This window comes from Anoplophora glabripennis, unplaced genomic scaffold (genome assembly GCF_000390285.2).
Source record: "Anoplophora glabripennis isolate ALB-LARVAE unplaced genomic scaffold, Agla_2.0 scaffold881, whole genome shotgun sequence".
Classification (NCBI taxonomy): Eukaryota; Metazoa; Arthropoda; class Insecta; order Coleoptera; family Cerambycidae; genus Anoplophora; species Anoplophora glabripennis.
Window position 1 is genome coordinate 97,077 of NW_019416965.1, and position 24,798 is coordinate 121,874.

The 24,798-nt window shown below is 32.4% G+C and overlaps 1 protein-coding gene across 1 annotated transcript in view; it reads left to right on the forward strand.

Annotated features, from left to right (window-relative positions):
• The window catches only part of LOC108914145 (zwei Ig domain protein zig-8-like), a gene marked incomplete at its 3' end in the record, with an annotated part of 103,770 nt that overhangs the window by 28,486 nt on the left and 50,486 nt on the right, over positions 1 to 24,798 (forward strand). The window contains exons 2-3 of the mRNA XM_018719871.1: positions 2,314 to 2,489; positions 9,976 to 10,077. Coding sequence (XP_018575387.1) covers positions 2,314 to 2,489; positions 9,976 to 10,077 — 278 coding nt within the window. The remainder of the gene's footprint in view (positions 1 to 2,313; positions 2,490 to 9,975; positions 10,078 to 24,798) is intronic.

Genomic DNA, 24,798 nt, shown 5'->3' on the forward strand with positions numbered 1-24,798 from the left:
TATATTACTAACAGTACAATTATTCTTATTTTATTTGATATTTGACTTTACACAGTGCAAATATTTAATGACATGTTTAATATAATACTAATATACAGTGTGTTTACAAACTCGAGGCGCGTTAACTCGATTAGCAGAAATATGTTTGCAAATAGAATATATTTTGTATTTACTGACATCACAATATAAAAATAATTTTTTTTAATTGCTGACTTTATTGACAAACGGTTCTATTAACAAATGTTTGCATAAATCCCTGTACACAATATATAAAGATGTGCAGTTAATAACTTTCTTATGTCCATTAATTCATTGTTCATTTCAGCATATTTATTCGCAGTAATATCATCGCTATTAATATACCTATTTGAATTCCTCCCAAAAACGCGCTGATAATATTTTAGTTTAAAGCTATCTCCTTTTGCTTTCGACAAAAAAAATCGAAAATAAAATTTTTTAAGATTTCGACATGTTTAAAATGAAAAAATATATATATTTCTTAACACACAGCGGGAAAATTACGCGATCGCATGGAAAATTCCACGGAAATAGCTGTCGATACTCCGAACGATAGCTTTTGTGACTTTGAACTTCTTTACGCTGGCTCTGATTTATAGAAATTAAAATGCTTTTTTTGGCATAATTTTTAAGTTTTCGAACAAAAAGTTCTCATTCTTTTGGGTTACATGTTATATAGAAAAAAAAAACATCCATTATACAGGGTGTTACAAATTATTAAATCAACTCTTTAACCACATATTCTTTGAAGTAAAATATTGGGCCTTTTTAAAATACTGGGTTTCAAATTTAAAATTTAAAAAATAATTTTTATTGATAACTCCAGTGGTGTAGAGATATTTATTTGAAATTTAGCACAAATTTTGATCTTAGGCTGGCACATTTTTTGTGTAATTTTGGTTTAAAATGTCAACGCGCGAACGGAGGGGAGGGGGGTTGCAGTACCCATGGATATCTATTTTCTTTGAGTACGCCTATGCGTTGGGAATATTTTTTTTTAAATAAAGCGGCGTTTTATTCTATTTTTTTCACTCTTGTAAGATTTTTATTTTTTACCTCGTTTACGAGATATTGTAACTTTTTTCGATACGCGACATCGACTTAGTCGAAGTAGACTTTATTTTTTGGAGCTATATGAAATATTTGAATCGTCTTATTTATATTAATTTACTGAATAAAATGAAAATGATCATCATCGATCAGCGATATTTAATTTGAGCTAAATCTAACATTGTATATACAGTGTAGGAAAGTACCGATGGTCTATCGGAAGTTACATGAGAGCGATAAAGTAAGCCATAGAAATCCATGTGATAGACAAGGATGGCTATAATGAAGGCGTCTAATAGTCAACGCCCATTTCGCCCTTCCACAAATAAGAAGTGGATCTTATTTGTGGAAGGGCGAAACGGGCGGTGACTAAGAGACGCCTTCATTATAGCCATCCTTCTCTATCGCATGGATATCTATGACTCACTTTATCGCTCTCACGTAACTTTAGATAGACCATCGGTACTTTCCTACCCTGTATAAAAAACTCGACTAAATTGATGTCGCATATCCAAATAAGTTACAATGTCTTGTAAACGAGGCCCCAAATAAAAATCTTACAAAAGTGAAAAAAATAGAATAAAACGCCGCTTTATCTAAAAAATGTTCAGAAAGCATAGGCTTACTCAAAAAAATAATAGGGGTACATGGGTACTGAAACCACCCTCCCCTTCGTTCGCGCGTTGATTTTTAAAAATTACACAAAAAGTGTACCGACTTAAGGTCAAAATATGTACTAAATTTCAAATAAATATTTCTACAATCACCGGACTTATCAATAAAAATCATTTTTTAATTTTAATTTAGACATCCTGTATTTGGAAAATGGGGCTCCAAAATGAAAAGTGGCATAAGAAAAGTCCCATTACTTTAGTCCAAAGAATATGTAGATAACTGCTTGACCTACTAATTTGTAACACCCTGTAGAAAAAACAAATCTTTGTACTCCGTGTTTTAAGATAACTAAAATTAATTATTAATTAAACTAAAATTACTTTCTAACCGATTTGTTATTTGAAACATCAAATCCAGATACTCTAGTATCTCTCAAACTACCTTGGCGATCATTTGAACTTCATTGTTAATTTGTTTTTATTAGAGAAATAAAAAAAAGGGATTAAAAAATTAAGAGTGATACTACTGAAACTTGGAACTAAAACTGTATTTTTAAACCACGGAGTGCAAAAAGTATTCCACGGCAATAAAAAATGGGGATTCTATTCCTTTGTTCTTGATTGATTTCAGAACCTGACCTGGACCTGGGAGACGGTGGAGGCGAGCTAAATGAGCTCGGTGCCTCGTTTCCACCCTTGGAGAGCCCTCCAGTTCACTTTGCGACTGAAAACAACACAATCGTGACGTCACAAACGGGGTCAACTGCTCTGGTACCATGTGTCATCAACAATATAGGAGATGGAATGGTAAGTGAATAGAGACAGACGTTAATTTAATTAAACGCTGACGGTCCGCTGAAATTCGTAACAAATGAGAGATTACAAAGTTGTTGAGCGAAAGGTTAGTTTTTACGAAATGGAGATCTAAAAAACGGGAAAATTGTTCCCAGGGCATTTGATGTTAATTGTTCAATTAGGGGCAGCTTCAGTAACTAAGAGAAGTGGTTATTTTTATGGTAATTTACGTTACAAATATTTTATAATACGCATAAAAAATATATAAAATACATATTTTTAAGCTTTTAAGTAAACTATTCCCTCTAATAAAAACTATACTATTAATATTTGCACCAAAGCTAAGGAATAATTTTCTAGAAAATTTCCTTATGATTTTAATTCAGCGCATAGAAAAACAATTATGTTGCTATTCGGGGTAACACACCTGGCTTCTATTTTTCAATGGGGTGTTCAGATTTGAGCCGCAACACCCTTGTTATTATTATTAATTTCAGTTATTTTTTCTTTGTAGATACCTACAGGGTGTTCCACCTAAATGGGATTCTTCTGTAACTCTGCAACTGTAAAATTTATAAAAAAAATGGTTTTAATAAAAGCTGTCTAGAATCATGTAGTAGAATACAGGGTGTTCTATTTCGCGTGGTCGCTACAACTTTGTTATTTTAAATGAAACACCATGTATATTATTGCATTTTTGAATTTCTTGATTAATATTAGGTAGGGTTAGGTATTAAACGTACATAGTGTTTAAAACTTTCAGTTCTCTAAATGGGGCTAGATAGCGTCTAATCTAAACCGTAAGAGTTAGAAATCTACAGTTTTTACAGTTCGTTTTGGCATAAATTATGTGAACGCTATTCAGACTCGGAAATACACGAGTTGAAAAACTTCTTTTTTCCAAATGGGATGATCCATATTAACTGTCATGGCTGAATGTAAAATTGAATGTCCTTTCGACTGATGTACGGTTGTCCATACTCATCTTTAACAGTTTTCCAGAAAAATCAGTTTCTTTTCTTGTCCGAAAAAGTTGCTGTTAACACATTAAGTTCTATCAAACATATTACAGATACTCCTATTCCTATTAAAGCTGTAATCCTTAGAAAAAGTATATAAAACATAAGAACTGCAAGAAAAGAACTCAAAAATTTATTCAACGTTTTCAAAACTCAAAAATATACAGGCTGTTACAAATTCGCTTCTGACTACAGGGATCTCGGAAACGGTAAGGGATACGAAGTAGTTTCAATGGAGACAAAGTTGCATAATCAGGGGACCAACCTCTAAAAAATCAAGGCTAACATGATTAGTTTTCGAAATATTTGAAAAAAAACGAAATTTTGGTAATCCGTTTTTGTTTAATTTCAGCCTTGTTTGAGGTGATATTGAAAACAGAGGAACACTTTCTCAAGGCAACTTTTTGTCCTCTATCGAATGGCATAGTCAATTTTATATATGTAACGTTTCGTCGGTCCAGGACCATCACCAACCTCACTTTTTTAAATACGACCCCGGTTTTGTCTCGAAAAATTCATCTTCATGTATTCGTTCCAAATTTATCTAATTTTTTTAGATTTCAGGATATTCATGTTATTAACCCATTTCATTAAATTATTTATTATTATTTTTTAGGTTAAACATTTTTATTTTTATCATTTTACTTTAGTTAATAAAATTTAGTATAAGTTAATAGAGAATTTCTTTCTTATATTTTCAAAATACAAGCTTATACAAGCTCATTAACTATTTAAATATAATTTTATCTTGAACTTTAGCTGTTAATGAATTAATTAAAAAATAAAGGAAATATAGAATAGTAAGAATTTGCCCTACAAGAGTATAAGGATCTTCAACAGGACGTGCACCAATTCAAGTTAATAAAATAATAGTAGTAAATAATGATCAAAATAAAATTTTATTTATTGGGTAAAATTGATTTCTTAATATTTTTTTTGTTAGTTAATGGAAGAGTGTATAAAATAGCAATTGATATAACTAAAGCTAATACTCCTCCTAATTTATTGGGAATTGAGCGTAAAATAGCGTAAGCAAATAGAAAATATCATTCGGGTTGAATATGTACAGGAGTAATTAAAGGATTAGCGGGAATAAAATTTTCTGGATCTCTTAAGAGATAAGGATTACTTAAAGTTAAAATTAAAAGGGCTATAGATATAATTAATATACCTACAATATCTTTATAAGAAAAATAGGGATGAAATGGAATTTTATCTAAATTTCTATTAGTTCCTAAAGGATTATTTGATCCAGTTTGATGAAGAAATAATAAGTGAATAATTACTAAGGCAGTAATAATGAAAGGTAATAAGAAATGTAAAGTGAAGAATCGTGTTAAAGTAGCATTATCAATTGCAAATCCCCCTCATATTCGTCGAACAATTGTTGTTCCTAGATATGGAATGGCTGATAATAAATTGGTATTAACGGCTGCTCCTCAAAAAGATATTTGTCCTCAAGGTAAAACATATCCTAAGAATGCTGTTCCTATAACAATAAAAAAATAGTTACTCCAATTATTCAGGTTTCAATTAAATTGTAAGATCTATAACATATTCCTCGTCCAATGTGAATGTAAAGACAAATAAAGAAAAAGGAGGCTCCATTAGCATGGAGTGTTCGAATTAATCATTCATAATTTACAACTCGACAAATATGAGCTACTCTTCTAAATGCTAGTTCAATATTACGACAATAGTGTATTGCTAAAAAGAATCCAGTTACAATTTGAATTCCTATACAAAGTCCTAAAAGAGATCCAAAATTTCATAGAGTTGAAATATTAGAAGGTGAAGGTAGATCAATTAAGGATCTATTAATAATTTTTAAAACGGGTGAAGTTTTACGAATGGGTATTTTCATTGCTCTTTTATAGTTGCGGCTACAGGTAGGTATAATAAATTCCGATCATTTTCAACATTTGGCAAAACGGAAACGTTTTTGAACATTTACTGTAATTTTTTAAGTATAATAATATTTATTTGGAATTTTGGTTGTTCATATGCATTTTTAAGAATTAATTTGTCATTATGAAATTGAAATTGTAGTAATGTTTTAATTTTGATGCAACAATTTATCGAGTTATATATGACCAGATGATGGAGATAAAACTCGAATAATGTTTTATTGTAACGTGTGATGGTAATAGTTTACTTCCAGCTGGTACTTACTAAGTACGCGGATCTCACAAGGTTTAACGGCACTTAAGAGCGTACGATAATTCAACAAACAAAAACCTAAATAAAAAATTTAGATAAATTTTGGAAAGAATACATTGAAGATGAATTTTTCGAGACAAATCATCTGAATGTGGTTCGGGCTGAGACAGTATCGTAGTATTGGGGGTCACGAAAAAATGTAATAAAATTTCCAGGGTCGTATTTAAAAAAATGAAGTTGATGATGGTCCTGGATAGACGAAACGTTACATATAAAAATTGATTATGCCATTCGACAGAGGGCAAAAAGTTGCCATGAGTTATTTTTTCAATATAACCTCACACAAGGTCGAAATGAAACAAAAACGGATTTCCAAAATTTCGTTTTTTTTTCAAATATTTCGAAAATTAATCATGTTAGCTTTGATTTCGTCCCCTGATTTTGCCTCCATTTTTAGTGCTACTTCGTATCTCTTACGGTTTCCGAGATCCCTGTAGTGAGAAGCGAATTGGTAACAGCCTGTGTAGTTATATTTCTTTTTTTTTAATATGGGTAATATAAACTAACCAAAGAATATACATATATTCTTTTCAAATTTGGGTAATATAAATTTCCTTTTCACTGTATTATTATATTAACATTTTGTAATTATTTTTCAAGTGATACAAATAAATGTTAAACAAATTATTATTGCTTCTTTTTTGAAAATTCAAATAAGTTTTTAGATTATTTACACCCATATTTACAATATTCTTTAGGCAAAACATATAGAAAATTTTTGATACATTTCTCCTTAAGGAAAACATTTTACTTCCTATATTTTATATGTCGCAGGTTTAATTGGGTTCGGAATATAACAATAACATATTCTTTACCTTATGTCGAAGTTCTTTACAATTCCTTGTACCGGCCAACGATGTAGCACATTCTCTTATATCAAAACCTAAGAACTGCCGGAAAATTAGATGCTGTTTTCAAGGATACCTGTCCCTATTTGTATATGTTATACGGAAATTCTAAGGGAAACATCCCGGTTTGTCATCGGTCTCCTTTATTTCACTTACTTGTAAACATATTCCAGCAGCCTTTTCACATGCGGGGAAGCTCATTTACATAGCCTATATATTCTCTTACATTTATTTCGTTTTATTCGGAAATTCTTTGAATACCATGAATGAAATTAAAATGTACCCCGTCTGATTTGCATGCATCCTTGAGCAGTTTTACGTGTATTTCATATTTATAATGTCGGTGGAAGCGAGTTGCAGAGAACTGCAAACATAAGACCGTGTTTGCATTTGGGGATGTTTAATAACCATGGCAGAATATTTAGTTGAACAATTTATAATGGCGGTCTGTATAGTTCTCTGAGCATCATGGTATTTTAATAAATGCTCTTGATCATACTCCCGGGGGGCAAAGGAAACGCGACAGTCATTTTAGACACATCAGAGGTCACATCCAAAGTGATGATATAAGATGTATAAGAAGAAAATTGAAAAAGAGGTGGCATTTGCGATTCGAGCACCCAACATTCCCAAGGAACTATATGGGGACATAATTACTAGTGATTTAAAAACACCCCAACTTTATTGCTTCATAAACGTCCACTAACTGAACGTACCACTCCGATCAAGTATTAGACTGCACATGGATGAACTACCTACTCACTTACTTTCTCGGTACGTGTCACATAAATTATGACAAAAAAATTTATATAAAAGCAATAAACTGTGATAGTGCTTACAAAAACTTTAGGCAGTATAGTGGTAAATTGGAGGAAAAACAGAATCTTTGGAATATTTATAAAGCACATAGAAATGAGGTTCTCAATTTGAAATGATAATTGTATTATGAAAATGCGATTGATTCCTATTATGGAGATTCCAAACAAATATGGAAGACAATAAAACAGTTGATTCGAAATAAAAATCTTGTATTTGACAATGGCATTGCTATCTGTTTCAAATGAGTATTTTATACCGGGTGTAAGGGATATAATAAACAATATAATTGGTCATGAAGAATGGTCCGCCATTCATCTCCCAGAAATAAGAACTAACCTCGAAAACTTTAGTGATATAAGCCTAAATGAACTTAGAAATATAATATCTACATTTAAAAATAAAGATACTGTACATGATGATACAAATGGTAAAATTTAAAGAAATGCCATTGATACCTGTGGTTGCCGCCTACTGAATCTTATTAATACATCTTTTTCAACAGGAATTGTTCCAAATGAGCTGAAAACATCCACTATAATACCCATATCGAAAATAAAAAATTCAAATGATCCAATGGACTTCAGACCAGTCAACACATTATTTGATATTGAAAAGGTTATTGAGAGGGCAGCATATAACCAAATCGTTGAACATATCAATAATAACAATGTTCTACTGAGAAATCAGTCGGGTTTTCGTAGTAAACACTCTTGTGAAACAGCCTTAGAACTTACTGTTACTAGTTGGAAGCAGTTGATCGATAAAGGAAAGTAAGTATATTGTGGCAGTGTTCATTGATCTGAAGCGGGCATTTGAAACAATTGACAGAGGCATTCTTTTGCAGAAATTAAAATTGTGTGGTATTAAATCCATGGCTGTGAATTGGTTGGAAAGCTACTTAAGTGATAGAAAACAGATTGTGACAATAAGTAAGCAAGTCTCTACCGCAAGGCAGATAAATCTAGGTGTACCACCAGGTAGTGTCATTGGACCGATACTATTTATACTCATACATGAATGACATAAATTGTTCTGTAAATTCGGACTTTGTGAATCTTTACGCAGATGATATTTGTTGGCAAGTAGTGATGATTGTTTGGAGACGGCTGTTCAAAAAATGAAAGATGAATTAATTAAACTTGAAAACTACTTGATGAGGAATAAGTTGAAACTCAATGTACAAAAGACAAAGGCTATGATAATTTCTAAACATAATAGGGTAAAAAATATGGATAAAGATAATCTTACATTAAGTGTGGAGAAAAGAAAATAGACATTTTGAAACAATTCAAGTACTTTAACTTTCAAGGAACACTTTTTCACAACACAGAAAAAGATTTCTAAAAAGTTGTTTTTCTTATCAGATATCAATGAAAACAAGATTGACGGTCTATAATAGTATCATTCAGCCACATTTTGAATATTGTTCTACAATACTCTTTCTATTAGATAACAATAGTAAGGCTTCTCTTCAAAAACTTCAGAATCGTGGTATGAGATTAATTCTGAAATGAAGATATACTCCTATACTCCATATGCAGGAGATGCTACGGTGGCAATCACTAACCAAAAAGTTGACTTTCTCTGCAATGATCTTCATCTTCAAGATAATCAAAGGATTGATGCCAAATTATTTCAGTCAGTTCATCAGGTTTAATCATGAATTTCATGAGTACGTTACTAGAAGTGCAAATAACTTTCATATAGACAGATCCCGTTTGTAAAACGATGCCTGGGATCAGTACATTTCTAATGGAAAATTTTCACGCAACTGCTATATGCATGCCCTTATATTTTCCTGTAAAGCACTGTATATAATTAATCACCTCAATATTCTTAAGAAGTAAATGTTGCCGTGGTTATACTTTTGTGTCACAATCCAGTCTAACAACAAAACAAATAATAATTAATTAATTGTCAATTTTCAAACATAAAAACTTGAGAAACTTTCGCTGTACACTTTCAATTGTGTGCTTATGATTTACATACAGTGGATACCAGACAAGCGAGCAGTACTCAAGTTTGGATCTTATCAAAGAATAATAGAGCGTCTTCAAAGCTACCTCATTAGAAAATAAGTGACAGTTTCTAGTTATGAAACCAGTCTAACAACAAAACAAATGGGAATGTTATGACCACGCAGTTGGCAAGTCGCTCTAAGTACTCTTAAATAATGTTTGAGATAAACAGAATTAATAAGCTCGACTGCCCCGACATTTTACAGCTGGTAGACTAACCTATCTTCAAAATATTGCCATGAGGAACGTTCTTATGATTCCGTGCAAGTTGAATGTTCGTTGAATGCTGAGACATTGTTTCAATTCGTAAATCATGAAAACGTCTCTTAAGATTAGTCTGATAATGTTCAGTTATGTCAGCTGGGATAAATCTATTGGAATATAATATGTGTCATTGAATTTCTTAAATTGTATTTTTTATTTTGCAATTGTTTTAACTAATCTGTATGAAGTTGGCACAATAATTCTGAAAGAAGACTTTAATATCACTATCATTAATAATCGCTAATTTTAGTTTCACTATCATCTTATTTCACAAAAAATTAAACAGCTAATAATTCCTACATGATTTCAGGTTTCCTGGATACGAAGGAAGGATTACCATTTGCTTACAGTTGGCTTGACTACTTATAGTAGCGACGACAGATTTCAAGCTATACATTTGCAGCACTCCGAGGTAAGAGACACTTAAATATTAACAGTGAATTTGAGAAGTGAACCGTACACTATCTGGTGACTGCAGCATTCAGCTGTTTAATGGGAATTTAGACAAAATGTGTTAATCAAATATTTATTTCAAATCTGCTTGCTTATTAACAGCAACAGGTGTTTAAATAGCGGCAACAAGATAAATACGGGGTTAAAGTGGCAAATATACAGTATCGTATTTCTATCCCTAAACGATGCTTTTTTATTGTTCCAAATTGTGGAATAAGTGTTAACAAAACGTTAATAATTTTGTGTTTATTTAATATAAAACCCAAAATGATTAGAAGCTGTGCCAATAAAATTTCTCCCTACTTCAACAATAATTAGTTTGCGTCTGAGATACCTCCGCTCACAAATGCTCACTGGACCGGCAAAGGAGACGCTCTAATCACAAATGGTCGTGCCTGTGACTTATTTCTTCTAGCAAAGTGCGTTCTTTCTTTCTTGAGTCATAAATGCAAACTTATTTGTATCGGTCTGTACTTGAAAATGTGACGATATTTTCGATTAATTTTAAAGGGAGTATTTTTTTGAGCAAAATAGGATGATGAAATTTACATGATAGTATACAGAGAACCTATCCTAAAGTAAGTTACTTATTAAAATGACACTGAAAGAGATCGTACTTAGCCACTTATATAAAATTGGCGGAAAACAAATATTTTTAACATTCTCAACAACTTATTTATATCAAATTTCAATGTGATGCATTAATTTTGCAAAAATTATTATCTGAAATTCAAAGAAAAGAAATTATTTTTAGTTGCTCGTATTTGAAGAACGGAAAACGCCTTTCACAGGAAATTATCGTCTTATTCTTTGATGTTCTAACGCTTCTTGTACCTTTTTTTTCAACAAACTGTATCACAGACGGTGGAATTATACATTATCATTGAAATAAATCATTTTGATAATAGAACTTACAAGTAACAGTATGTGCAGTAAATTTTTGAATAAAATAACAGAATAATAGAATATTAGACGTTGAAGGTACCATGGGTGTTACAGGGTAATAATGCCCTCAGCACATTATTATTCATCTTAAAGATAACTTAATTGCTATTTGTACTTTCGTGTAGTTTTGCAACTATACCCAAAAAATTATAAAATAACAACAAAATATTTTGCATTTGTAGATAATCTCCTGAAGTCGCTTTCAATTATGCAATTTGCCCTTGACTTAACCATCTTTTTATTTCTGATGGTTTCTTAGGTAAAGAAACAAAATATACAGAGAAAACAGTCCCGATTTCCTAAAAAGTTAAAATATAATATATGAAATTACTGCAACGGTATACATTTTTATTAAGAATATTTTTTTAAGGGAATGTGTAATATGTTTTCAAATATTTATTTAAAATTTGAATAAGTAGGCTTACATTTCAGTCAAATTTAAGCCCGGGGACTTCGGATTTGAAGAGAACCCTGTTATTAAATTCGTAATTAAATGTCAACATGTTCTGCTTGGTTTAATGAAATAATCTTACATTTCTCGGAGTTCAAATATACCTGGATTATTTTCAACGTGCCATTCCTTAAATAGGTTCAAGGTTGAGTAAACGGCAACTTCTCAGATCGAAATAAAACTTCCTAAAATCGCCCTTAAATTATAATTTTATGTATAAATAAGCAAAAATTAAACCTCAGAGGACATCATACATCTTGTGCTACTTTTGAACTTCAACTTATATTCTTCAGGTAAAAAAGCAAAAATGTGTATGTGAACTTAACTTAAAATGTATCGTTTCCTAAATACATGCCTTCAGGTACAAAAACTGTTTGAACTATTTCAAGAATGCCTATTGATACAGCCTACAGATTTAATTAATCGACTTCTACCCCACAAATTTTGTTGCATAATAATGATTACACTTTCTTTGCTTTACGGTAGTACATAGTTTTAAGTGAATTTTATTTCCTAATCTAAATGGGGCTGAAATAAAAATATTAACATATACATAGATTAGTTAGATTACTATTTAAAATTTCTGTGGCAGAAATACCTATACAATTAATTTAAAAAATTAAAATATGTGGATACTATCGATTGAGTGGACTGTATTTTGAATTAATTAATAAATGCTGATTCTGATATCGATGCATGTAATTCATTAACAATATGAATAATTACTTTAACAGAATTATAACAATAAATTGAAACAGGAAAAAATCGTTTAAGGTTAGGTATAACAAAGTTATATAACAAATAGTTTTGAACAAAAGTAACAACTACTTTCTATAAGAACAAACTACTATACTTACAATATGATGACGGACACTTCTAATACCTTCAAAGTTCTGTTATTTTTTGTTATATTTATTTGTACTATATTGTAGTTGTACAATTTTAGCATAATTTTTTATGTCATTTACCTTTACAGAAATTATTTTGGCAGGTATTGCTACCCTGCTCAGTTTTAATTATGTAAGTACATATTTATGTTAACCTACTCATTATTATTATTATTTAAATATGTTTGTGATTGTTCTACTGTAAAACAAAAAAAGTGCAATCATTATTATGCAATTTACTTCAAAATCTGAGAAAATACCAGAAGTCCAACAGTTCACTTTTTCATAAACGTCTTTGTTGTTTTGACATATTTCAAAAAGTCATAACCTCATATCTGCGACAAAGGAATTACTACTATATTCTACTAAATGTAACTATTAGGTACCTTATCAAATTTTGAGAAACCATTGTTGTCATGTGAACTAACTAAAAGAAAATCCTAAATATACAGGGTGTTTCTGAAATCTAGTGGCAAATTAAGCTGATCGATATGCAAAAATTTCCTGTGGAGAGGTTTAGTAAAAAGTTACAAGTTGATAAAAATACATTGATAAAAAGTCATTTTTTTAATAAAACTGGATAAGGCTCAAAAAAACTTGCCACATATGGGTATTTTGACGATTTTTTCCTTCATGCACATAGGCAGAGATGTAGGTATGTTTTTCAGTCTTAAATCTAAAAAACGCATGAAATGAATATTTTCCTTGCATAAAGTTGACAATAAATACTTATGTGTACTTCAATAATAAGTTTCGGAAAAGTAAAAGTGTTATGGATTGTTTTCAAATTTTAGTGATGAAAAGAAAATTATTTATTTAATAGCTAATGGAAAAAAAATGAATAATATCTATTTAGATTATAACAACAATTACTTATTAACTTTGTTTTAACTTATTTTAATTAGAACAACGCATCTGTAAAATTTGAGAGCAATTTATGGCATTTTTTATTTTTAGTGTTATAGAAATGCGTTTCTTTCAGAAAAACTTATTTTACCAAAAATGCTACGAAATATTTCGTTCAAGATAAAAAAACCCTAAGTTGTCCCCTTCATTCTCACCACCGTGCATGAGGAAAAACGATTCTTCTTCCATTGTTGCAGTCGATAATATAATAACCTGTAGATTCATCCCGGAAATCCAACTTCCTTTAATTTTTCGCTTTGAAAGATCACAGAGAACATGTAAACATCAGAGAATGTAATTAGTGTCAAAAATGTCTTGCATGTATAGCAACGCGGAGTTGATGGATATCATTTTAATTTATGGAGAAGCAAGACAACATTTTGTATTATGGTGAAGCAAGACAACATTTGTGTTAGTTCGTAGAAACTGAGTAAGACGGACCCAAATGTATTTACACGTCGGTGGATACAATTTTGAAAAGTTGTTGTAACATTAGGTATGTCAAATTATTTTATTATTAAAAACCACAAATTAATTTTATTAATTAATAATAACAATAATGACAAAAATAGTTGAGTTGGCTGATATAAAATAGGTGCTATAAAATTTTATTTATTTCTTTCCTTGCGAAATTCGAAATGCAAAAATTTTTGTTCGTTTTTATCATACTGCCGCCATGCCGGTCACATTGTGCGTGGTCAGGTTTTACAGTGGACCAGTTTCCAGTGCCCGTGCAGAATTGTATTTTTAAATCATTTTCGAACTGCCCTTTTTGAGTCCCCTGTACATCCAATTTTTATTTGTTAAGCTCTGAATCACCCTGTATAGTTTCTAACTTACTTAAACAAAGTTTTTTGTTAAAAACGATATTTTATTTTGTTTATTATTTTACCTAAACTACATAAAATGAATACTAACAGTAATACAAAAAACTTAATATTTGCTTTAAACTCGAAGCTTTTTCTAAAAAGAAAATTTAGGTAAATACCTATATTAATATCATACTGTATTTTAAGCTCGGTATTAAGCTAATTCAAACAAGATTCCAAAAAATCTCATCAAATAAAGTCAAACAGTGTTCTTCGATACCAGAAATCTAGGAATCTGCAAGCTACATGTCCCATACTAGCATTGAATTGTACGAAAAATGCCTAGTGCTAATAATAAACAATTATCGAAAAAAAGTAAATTGATATGTTTATTATACCTGATATATTGAAATTGTTAAATAATGAAATAAATCAAAGAACTATCCTGTATTTTTGCTGTTATATCATCACCGTTGAAATAGACAAATCACATAAAAACAGTTACTATAGAGAGATGTTTTGATTTCACATTTTAATTAGGATTGTTCACATAAACATCAAACTGTCGGATTTTTTTTTAAATCCTGCTGCTGACTAGTGTTGGGTTTGTTTTCTGTTCATAAATAACTAACAACACAAACAGCGTTTGTTAAATTAATAGGTATTAAGTTAAAACTGGGGTTTATCGTTTTTTCTGAAATATGTACATAAAATTTCGTGAGTGGAAACCACTATTCAATATCGGCTAGGATTCCCTATAAGTCACGTTATTCTGGAATATTCATCGGGAGCGCTCGCTCGGCATTGTAAATAAAATAAAACTACCAGAGTGAACCAAATAACTTCTCTGAATACAAATAAAATTTCATCAGTTGATAAGTGCAGGAGTTTTGTGTGTGCATTTAATTTCTCATTCGGGTCTCGTCTGCGGGCGCGCTATCTCTGGTAGACATTCGACCCAGCCATTATTCCACTTAATCGAATCGACGGGCGGCGGGCGGCCATGCACGCCATGGCCTCTGCCAGGAATATGGATATCAAGTGACAATCCGAAGATCTATTGAAAGGTTGTGTGTCCTGAGTAGGTTTTTCATGCACGTTCAATAGATCGGTGATTGAAAATATATTAACTTATTCATACTAAGGCCTGTTGCTCACTGGTTGAATGTTCGCCGAACATGCGTGTAGATTGATCTGCTTTGAAATATTGGGAAATACAGGGTGATTCACAACTTATCCAAAAAAATTTGGGAATAGATGCGGCATGAGAAATGGAGTCAATATTATAAAAAAAAATTTTGTAAAATCCTTATAGTTTCTGAGAAAAAAATTATAGAAGTTATAGCACATTAAACCACTACATAGCTGGACAACTGTAGTCTCTAGCGTCATTCGCAATACGCGTGGAGAGCCATGTGACTCTTGCGGTAGTTTTTACCTGTTATCTGTGGTATTTACATCAGTTTTTTAGTAGTTAGTGTCAAAAATGGCTTGCGTGTATAGCAACTCCGAGTTGGTGGATATCCGTTTTAATTTATGGTGAAGCAAGACAACACTTGTATTATGGTGAAGTATTTGTGTTATGGTGAAGCAAGACATCATTTGTGTTAGTTCGTAGAAAGTGAGTAAGACGGACCCAAATGTGTTTACACGTGAGTGGATAAAATTTTGAACAATTGCTGTTGCAGCATCGGGTATGTCAAATGATTTTATTATTTAAAAACACAAAATAATTTTATTAATAATTAATAAAGGCAGAAGCATTTGCCGATATAAAATAGGTGCGATAAAATTCTATTTACATATTTCTTTTCTTACGAAAGTTTTTGTCCGTTTTTATCACGCCGCCATACCGGTCTCATTGTGCGAGGTCAGGTTTTACAGTGGACCAGTTTCCAGTGCCGTGCAGAAGTGTATTTTTAAATCAATTTCGAACTGACATTTTTGATTTTTTCTTTACAAAATTGTATTTGTAAGGGTCCCCTGTACATCCAGAATTTTTTTTTGGACAAGTTCTGAATCACCCTCTATATTTCCTTTCTCGATATTTCATTACTCACCTGGATATTGCCCTACTATAGAGCTTATATTTTCCATAATATTGTCTATTGCCGCCTAATGTGAGGCAACCTGTGCATCTTATTTTGATATATCTACATGTAGGTACTATACCTTAATATGAAGCAGGAAAAGAGATCTATTAAATACCTGCTGTATTAGGTATAAAGGGCATAGCCGGTTAAGGACATGAAAATTACACCAGCGTCTAATGAAGTTCCTTATATTTATTTCCCTTCATCTAAAACAACTTGATACTTAATTTCCTTCTACCACCGTTAATTAGGGAATAATGTGGGTGGCAACCGTAATCGTAATTTTTTATTTTTATTTTTTTTTTAACAACTCGAGATATCTTAATGAGGTTAAAACCGTGTACAAATGGCTATGAATTACATATTATAGATTTTTTTTCATAATTTTCGCTATATTAAAAACGGTAGAAAACGAGAATTATACTTTTGGGGGTGATTTTTTATAACAACTCCCGAAGTGACACTTACCAAAAAAATACAGTTTATTCATTTATTTCTAGCTATTATACAGGGTTAGTCAAAAGTATGGAAACTCCCAAAAATCCCAGCGGCGAAGCATTTTTGTAATAAATGGTGAGGACAAAAGTCTCAGCATTTTCAACGGCTCATCCGATGGTAACCTTGACCTTGAGGTTTAAGGTCATATCAATATTAACTCGGTTTTTTTAAATGGGGACCCTATTTCTGACCCCGTAAATGGGAATAGCAGAAAATTCTGCATCCGAATATATACACTGGTCAAGGTCAAATGTTGATTTTTACCGTATTTTTTATTTTTAACTACGGAAAAGGATTGTCGCCATTTAAAAAACCTACTTGATCTTGATATGACCTTGAACTTTAACCTCAAGGTCAAGGTTATTGTCGAATTCACCATTCACCATTTGTCCCAAAAATGCTTTTCCGCGGAGATTTTTGGAAGTTTCCATACATTTGCCTATCCCTGTGTATAAAAATTACAGAAGAGTCGAATTGGTGGAACATAGTGATAAAAATAAAATCCATATCAAATATTCATATAAAGAAATGTAATTTGAGAGAAACAGTCAATTATAGTTATATCAAGTATTGATATAACTATAAAATGTATGAATTATTTAGAATCGGAGCTTAATCACCATCACTATTTTCTTCAATAATTGTAGTTACAGAAATTTCATCAAATATGTAGGTCAATATTCCAGATGATTTTAAGATTTTGGATTTACAATGGGCATGTGACAAATAGTAAATAACTGCCGCTATATGGGAACAAGTATTCAAGGTTTAGACTTTCATCATATCAGTCATTGTTTCCGATAATATATTGCTTGTGACAATCACACCAGCTTTTCTAATGTTCGGTAGAAAATTACGAAATTTGAGCCATACTTTGACATTAAATAAAAAATAAAAATAAAAAAGTTGGTAACTTATTCTTTCTACAGAAGACTAACTAGCTGCAAGACACTGCATTGCCGTATAGCGTACTTATAGAAAGACGTATGGTGTACAATAATTTGAAGCCAAATCTAATCTATTTTCAAATATATCAAATCGGTGGTATTTATTTTAGTGTCATTGGAAAGAGTATTACCTATTTTCTACCACTCTTGTTTGTGTTTTGAATAAGAAGCGTTTCCAACTTTTATATAAAAAAGAACAGTTGCTACTTATTTTATAGTCAATAACAACAGTCAATAAACTTCTGTTGGGGTAGTAGTATCTAAAACGAAAATATGAACGATTTATTTTTCTCTTCTGCCAGAATAATAATTTATAATTGTGTCTGATTTAAAGCTTTGGTTCATTGAGATCAAATCCAGTGGTGTTACCTTGTTCATATAAAATAAATTAAAGGATTACAAATAATTACGTGAGCTTATCATTTCTTTTGTTGGATAAGTGGATTATGTTTCTCCCTACATTCCGGAATATGAGTAAAACATCGACAAAATGGCATTGTATTTTATAAAGATTCCTCTTCTGGAACTAGTTTGTCTTTGGTTCAAAATTTGGAAGGCATCTATTTATTCTTAGCAAAATTATTATTGTAATTGAAAAAATAATAACGGCGCTGGAAATTTAGTAATCGAAATATTGGAAACTTTAACAATTCGTACTTGAGGAAATATCGTAAATTGAAGTAGATACTTTTATTATATAGATCAGTGTTTAAAAGCTTAAAGTGAAGGATAGGATGGAGTATATGGAGGATCAGTTGCTTAAATTACTGTAAGTCATTGATACTATTCTGCATTTGATGATTTCTGTAATGTAAGATTTATCAAGTTCATGGCTTTTCATCATATATGTCGTTCGTGGGTGCAATTAAGCCATGTTGATTAATAATATGCCGTCCCCTCTTCTACACAAATCTATGTTATTTGGACTAATCCTTGTGATTAGAATGAGGGGTTAATAAATTATAACACTATTAATAAGAAATCAGTGATATTTTAATCGAAAAAAAAGAGATAATGTTAAGATAAGGCATAGCGTTGTATTCAGTAATTATTGTAAAGGATATACAGTTTTGCTAATATTGCAAGAAAGTTGTATTCCTTTATTAGCTAAATCCTCAGTTTAAACAATAACCGCCCCTGCTGAATTCGCTTAGTGGCTAATCAATTTTATAAATTATATAGCCGAAATTTATGGTACCGTAATTCAGCGTCAAATTTAAATAGGTAATTTTATATTATTATTAATAGAGCCATCAGTTTAACGACAAACAACCCATATTGTACGGGAAACAAGGAATGTAAACGTTAAATAATTTGGATTGATGATACATCAATCTGATTATTACGGGATTGTCTTGTTCCGGAAAGGACACAATTGATTGATTTCATTTCCAAGTGATGGTCGTTACGTTGACATATGTAGTTCGTCATAAAATATATTTTGTGTACAATGATATCGTGTTGGAGGAAAAATAGTTAAACTGAAGCTCATCTTTCAATAAAGAGCAGCTTGTGAAAAAATTGATTACTAGTTGAGTTTTCTATTGTTCAGTATTGATTTCTATGACTTTGGAATGGTCATAACTAACTTTTTCGGAAGACTTTATTTACCCAAATATAAATTTCATATTTTTCTTTTATTAATACAGGGGATGTTTAAACAAACTGGCGTAGGTATATTTCTGACTTGCCACAATATCGAAAGATAAATAGTTTATATCAACATAGTGTTTGCCCTTTTTCGAGGCGTGGTGTTAATTTTTTTTTTCGTCTATTTTTTCAAAATATCTTTGAAACGAGTTTGAATTAAATTTAGGTTGTAACATCGAGGACTAGGTCTGTCCTTGTCCAGGAATGTGGAGACGCTCTAGAGTCATTGGCCAGAAGAAAAGAAGTAGAGTTGGTTTGGGTCCCAGGCCATATGGGTATCCCTGGTAACGAGAGGGCGGAACAATTAGCTCGTCTCGGGTCCAGGGGACCCGGACAGGGACCTGAACCAATCTTAGGTATCACACGAGGCAGCGTTAACGGGGCCCTAAATAAATGGGCCTATCAAACTTTAGGTCATAATTGGAGGAGAAATAAAGGATGTAGGCAGGCCCATAGTTTTATACATCCTAGCAAATCCAAGACGAGATGGCTGCTGAGCCTCAGTCGAAAAGCCCTAAACCAAATGGTGGGGGTTCTGACAGGCCGCTGCAGACTTAGGAGGCATTTAAGCTTAATAGGAATTGAGGAGGACTCGCTATGCCCGAAATGTGGCGAAGGGGAGGACACCCCTGTCCACCTTCTGGGACAGTGTGCAGCCTTTGGGAGAATAAGACATAAAGTCTTTGGTGCTGAAGAGCTGCAAGGGGTTGAGGTGTGAGACCTTCCATGGACCAAAATCCTGGCGTTCATCAGGGCGTCGGGTAGGTTCGAGGAGGGTCAGAGGCAGAGAGTGGTTAGGTGATGGGACGGCGGGGTAGGCAAAAAGGGACTACTTGTGGCCTAATTGACAGGCTGAGGCCGCCCCTTTTACTACTACTACTAGGTTGTAACATTTACAAAAGCTCCTAGGGCGAAAATTCTAAACAAGTGTACTAGGTGTAGATATGTGATTATCATCATACATATTACCATATTCGGCTCGATACCTGGTGGTCAAGTCTTTAACCTCTTATGTCTATAAACCTTTCAATATTCTCCTTTCTGGGAAAACCTTTGGACTTTATTGGTATGGAAAAACATTTTCCTCTCAGAAAGCTCTGGTTCGGTTAGGGAATAATAACAATGACTAGAGTCTACAGTATTCGGGTCTACAAGAAAATGAGGTAGTAAACTCTTCAGCAAGATTAGATACTATGATACTTGATAAGGTTAATAACAGGCCTTGGTATAGCTTCTGATACTGCCAACATAGCTTTCTTGACATCGACGGTAGAAAATGGAAAATAGAAACAAGAATTACAAACATTAGATCATGAAGGTGTCTATAACTGATCCATCGAAAAAGAATAAAAAATCTATTGTGCTAAACAGTTTAAACCTGCTAACTACTGGTTACAATATTCCTACACAAACTAAAATTTGTCGAAGAAACCATATGGTCGAATTAAGTTGCAGATGATGGACAAAATATAATTTTAGGTGTCACAATGCAAAAATAGACTATTTTCAGTTCTTTTTTTGCAGGTAATTCAGGATCCCAAGGCGCCCTTCATTTTTCAAATTTTATGGGTCAATAAAATCTTGTGTTAGTTGGCTTCCTATATACCTACTCGATGCACTAAAGTGTAAAGGGAAGCATTTTTCTCTCTCTCCTTCTTGGATGATTTGGTTGAGAGGAAACCAGATGACACTTTAGGCCATCGAGTATGTAGGAAGCCAACTCCTACAAACAGATATCTGAATGCGGAGTCCCACCACCACCAGGAACAGGGGATCATAAATACCTTGATTCATCAAGCGCGGATTATCAGCGAGCCAAGATACTTGACCGAGGAACTAGAACATCTACGTACGGCCCTGAGAGGGAATGACTACACGGCGAGAAATATCGAACGAGCTGTCAGGAGGAGGCACACGCACATGGAGAAACGGGAGTACTTAGCGAAGATGTATCTACCTTACGTGAAAGGTAGTACAGGTGAAATCGGGAATTTTTTGAAGAAGAGGAACATCAAGACACTATTCAGCACTGTAAAGAAGGTGGCGTTCCCAAAGACCTCTTGCGGAAAGCTCTACATAGGACAAACAGGAAGGCACATCAATACGAGGTTAACGGAATACAAAAGACCTCAAAAATAACAACTGGGAAAAATCGGCAGTAGCAAAGTATAGGGCGGACACGGGACACACAGTGGATCTGAGTGAAACCAACGTGGTGGTGAGAGCGAGAAGATTTTGACCCCGACTATACGAGAAGCATTAGAAATTTACAGAAATCCGAACAATTTCAACGGGGATGGTGGTGTGGATCTGCCAGGTATATGGAAGAGAGCCATCCATGAAAACAACCCACTGAAATGTCAACAACGCGTACGATGTCATCTACTGGAACAACATGGACCAGTGACCACATCAAATATAAATAGTGACAGTATTAGTAGATCTCCAGTTTCAGAGTAACTTCTGAAGAAGAGAGCGATATGCCTCTCGAAACGTCAAGAGTTGTAAATCGACGACGTGGCAACAAGCCCGGAAATCATTCAACCAATCTTCAAAATTATTGCCAGTGTCAGGAAATATAAAATATTCACCCTACATTAAAATTTTAATTTCTTCTGTACACTATTCGTTTGCATTTACTCTGAAGCATCCTGTAGATTACTTTGGAATTATGGGCATGAAACTGGAATGTTGCATTTTCCAATAAACTGAATTTGAATAAAAAATGATCCTGACCCCTGAAACGACGCAAATGTTTAAAGCAAAGTTATTAAGAAAAATCCTCCTCTTATCTGATAATCGCCTTTATTCATAACAAGCATAAATCCCCTGGAATAAATTTCTCGACCCCCTACTAATAAAATAAGCTTTATCAGATATGAATTATGTATACCTCATAATGTATTCAATCTCATACTTATTATATCTCCATGCTTCACCTTAATTACGCGACTTTCCACTAAATTGTCTGCACTTTTTGGGATCATCTCGGAGATTTAACTCGAGCATAGCCAAGCGAGGGTGCCGTTGAGATATTTAATCCTGTTTCATAATAATGCTGTTGCTCCATTAGTGCCCGATAAGTTTTAAACTTCTTTTAACTTTTAATATGCGCCCTGCAATTATGATACAAATTCTAGTTTGTTGCGTATTAAATTGATAATATTCTTATTGTTATTGCAGAAGTTTAAAATCATTAAAATTATGATCTCTGAAAAGATACAAATTAGTAAACATGACTAAGATTGTGGTGTAATATATTCTGACCTGTCTTAAAGATTTGCAAAACGTGTCGTGTCGTCATAGTGTTTATATTTTTTTTCTGTGACCTATGCTTCATTCTTAAAAGAATTGAGCGATTCTGAAAGGGGGGTATCAGAAACAGTGAAAGAAGCAACTGGCAATATTTACTGGCAGAAAACTCTAGGCAAGGTGTGGCAAAAGATACAACAGTTTTACTCAATAGTGTGCCGCAAAAAAGCACTAAGCATTAATGAAAATTCCCTAATCGCCTACTTTGCTGGCAATTTTAAAACCCAAAAAAATCTTCGCTTTGGTGTTACAATTCTACGCTGAAAACCATTTTGGCTGTGAAAAAGAACTTAAATATTGAAAAATATCCTATATCTACTAAGTAATAGCATTTCTTGAGAAGAAATCAACTGGGTACATACGAAATCTTTAATAGCATGCAACAGCATTCCTGGTAAATTGATTTAATTTTTAATGGCACATATATTTCAAAATATTTCTGGATAAGTTGTGAACTACCTTGTCCAATACTTTACTCTTATGGGAGAGGACCGTAGGTGTAACTCCGAGAATATTTTCTATAAAGATGTGTAAAAATGTATTTACTCAACTAGTTTTTAACTGTATCTACAAGTTGGTTTCAATAATTCTCATGTTGGTTTAGACTCCTTGATGTTAAGAAAGTTAAATTAATATATTCTAATGCTTGTCCTTCAAGGATTAGCACGGGCAGTTTTCTTCCTTTTTACTAATTATATTCGCTACAGTAAAATTGCTTTGCCTTCTGTCTCTTACCGCCGATATCTGAGGCCTGCTTTAGTATGAATGGCAATTTAAAAAAAAAAAACTAAAAGGATTCAATGAACAGGAATCACATAATTTATTTTTTAGATCAATTTTGTTTTCCTTCGTCAACTTGCCTTAATTGCTACCAAGATGGCTCGTGAACAATTTTTCATGTTTCTATATTTGATTTGTCTGACGTTTTAAAGTGTATTGTATGCTTAACTAATTCTCTCCATTCAACAAAAGGGGCCCCTCAGGACCGCTTAGACTTACGAGTTCACATTTCTCCAGTGCAAATTCAGTTAGCTTTTGCGAACATTATTCCAAACCTGTGAAATATGTGACGATTACCCGCCTGAAAATCTCTCTATTAAGCGAAATTACCTTGGCCCCTGCAAATAAAATTTAAATCTGGGTACTTATCTTACCGTGTTTATTTTGCTTGTGCGGGACATTATTTATTAAGACATACCAACCATAGCTTTTATTACAAACACGTTCTGCTTTATTCTATTCCGTAAACTCATCAAATCTAATAGCGGTATTTACCTTTTGTTTTGTATTTTTTTAAATATTAGTTATGCATAAAATATTTGATCAGTACGGGTCTCAACAATTTTTTTTTTTTGGAAACGTTTTGTGTAAAAACAGGTACAGATAAACATATTTCAATTTCGAGCTATTTCGATATATTTGAGAGTTTGGTCATTAGAATAATTTTTCTCGCAGTTGTTAAAGACAATTTATTTATTTTTTTCTTAATTTTTTGTGTATATTTCACCTGTGAAAAATTTTTATTTTTTTGAGGATAGTTTTGCCTAACCAAAACCTCTCACAGTGATAAAAGCAGACAAATACAAAATACAACAATACATCACTTTATATCGCGAACTTTAAAAAGTGGTTAACTTTTCGAAAGTTTTTTCGAACTATTTTTGACTTTTAGTTACTTTGACAGTTAAAACTGATTTGCTTCTCTCTGTTTCCATAGTTACATATATCTTGTGCTGTATATTCTATTATTATTTACTTACATCATCTTTAGAATCTGTAGCCAGCAAGGATTTAAGTTCTAAGAATAATTTGGCTCACAACACAATTATGGATTTGAAATTTTTACACGTGGCACAATACTAAAAAAGTAAAGAAAAAAGAAAACTGTCACAAATTCCCACAACATCAGATAATATATTAATGTTTATTGAATATGTACACGCATAATTCACTTACGACTCCTCGATAAAGTGAGATATTTCTTTTGACCTTTCATTGTGATTGAATCGAAAGTATGGTAGATTTACTTAAATAACTAGATTTTGACAATTCATAAGTAGGTTATCTTTTTTTTTAATAATATGTGCAGAAACCTATAATAAATTTAAATAGTCTAAAATCTCGAAAACGGCTACACTTATTATAAGATTATTTTTGTTTATTGTGATTCTAAATGACCTCT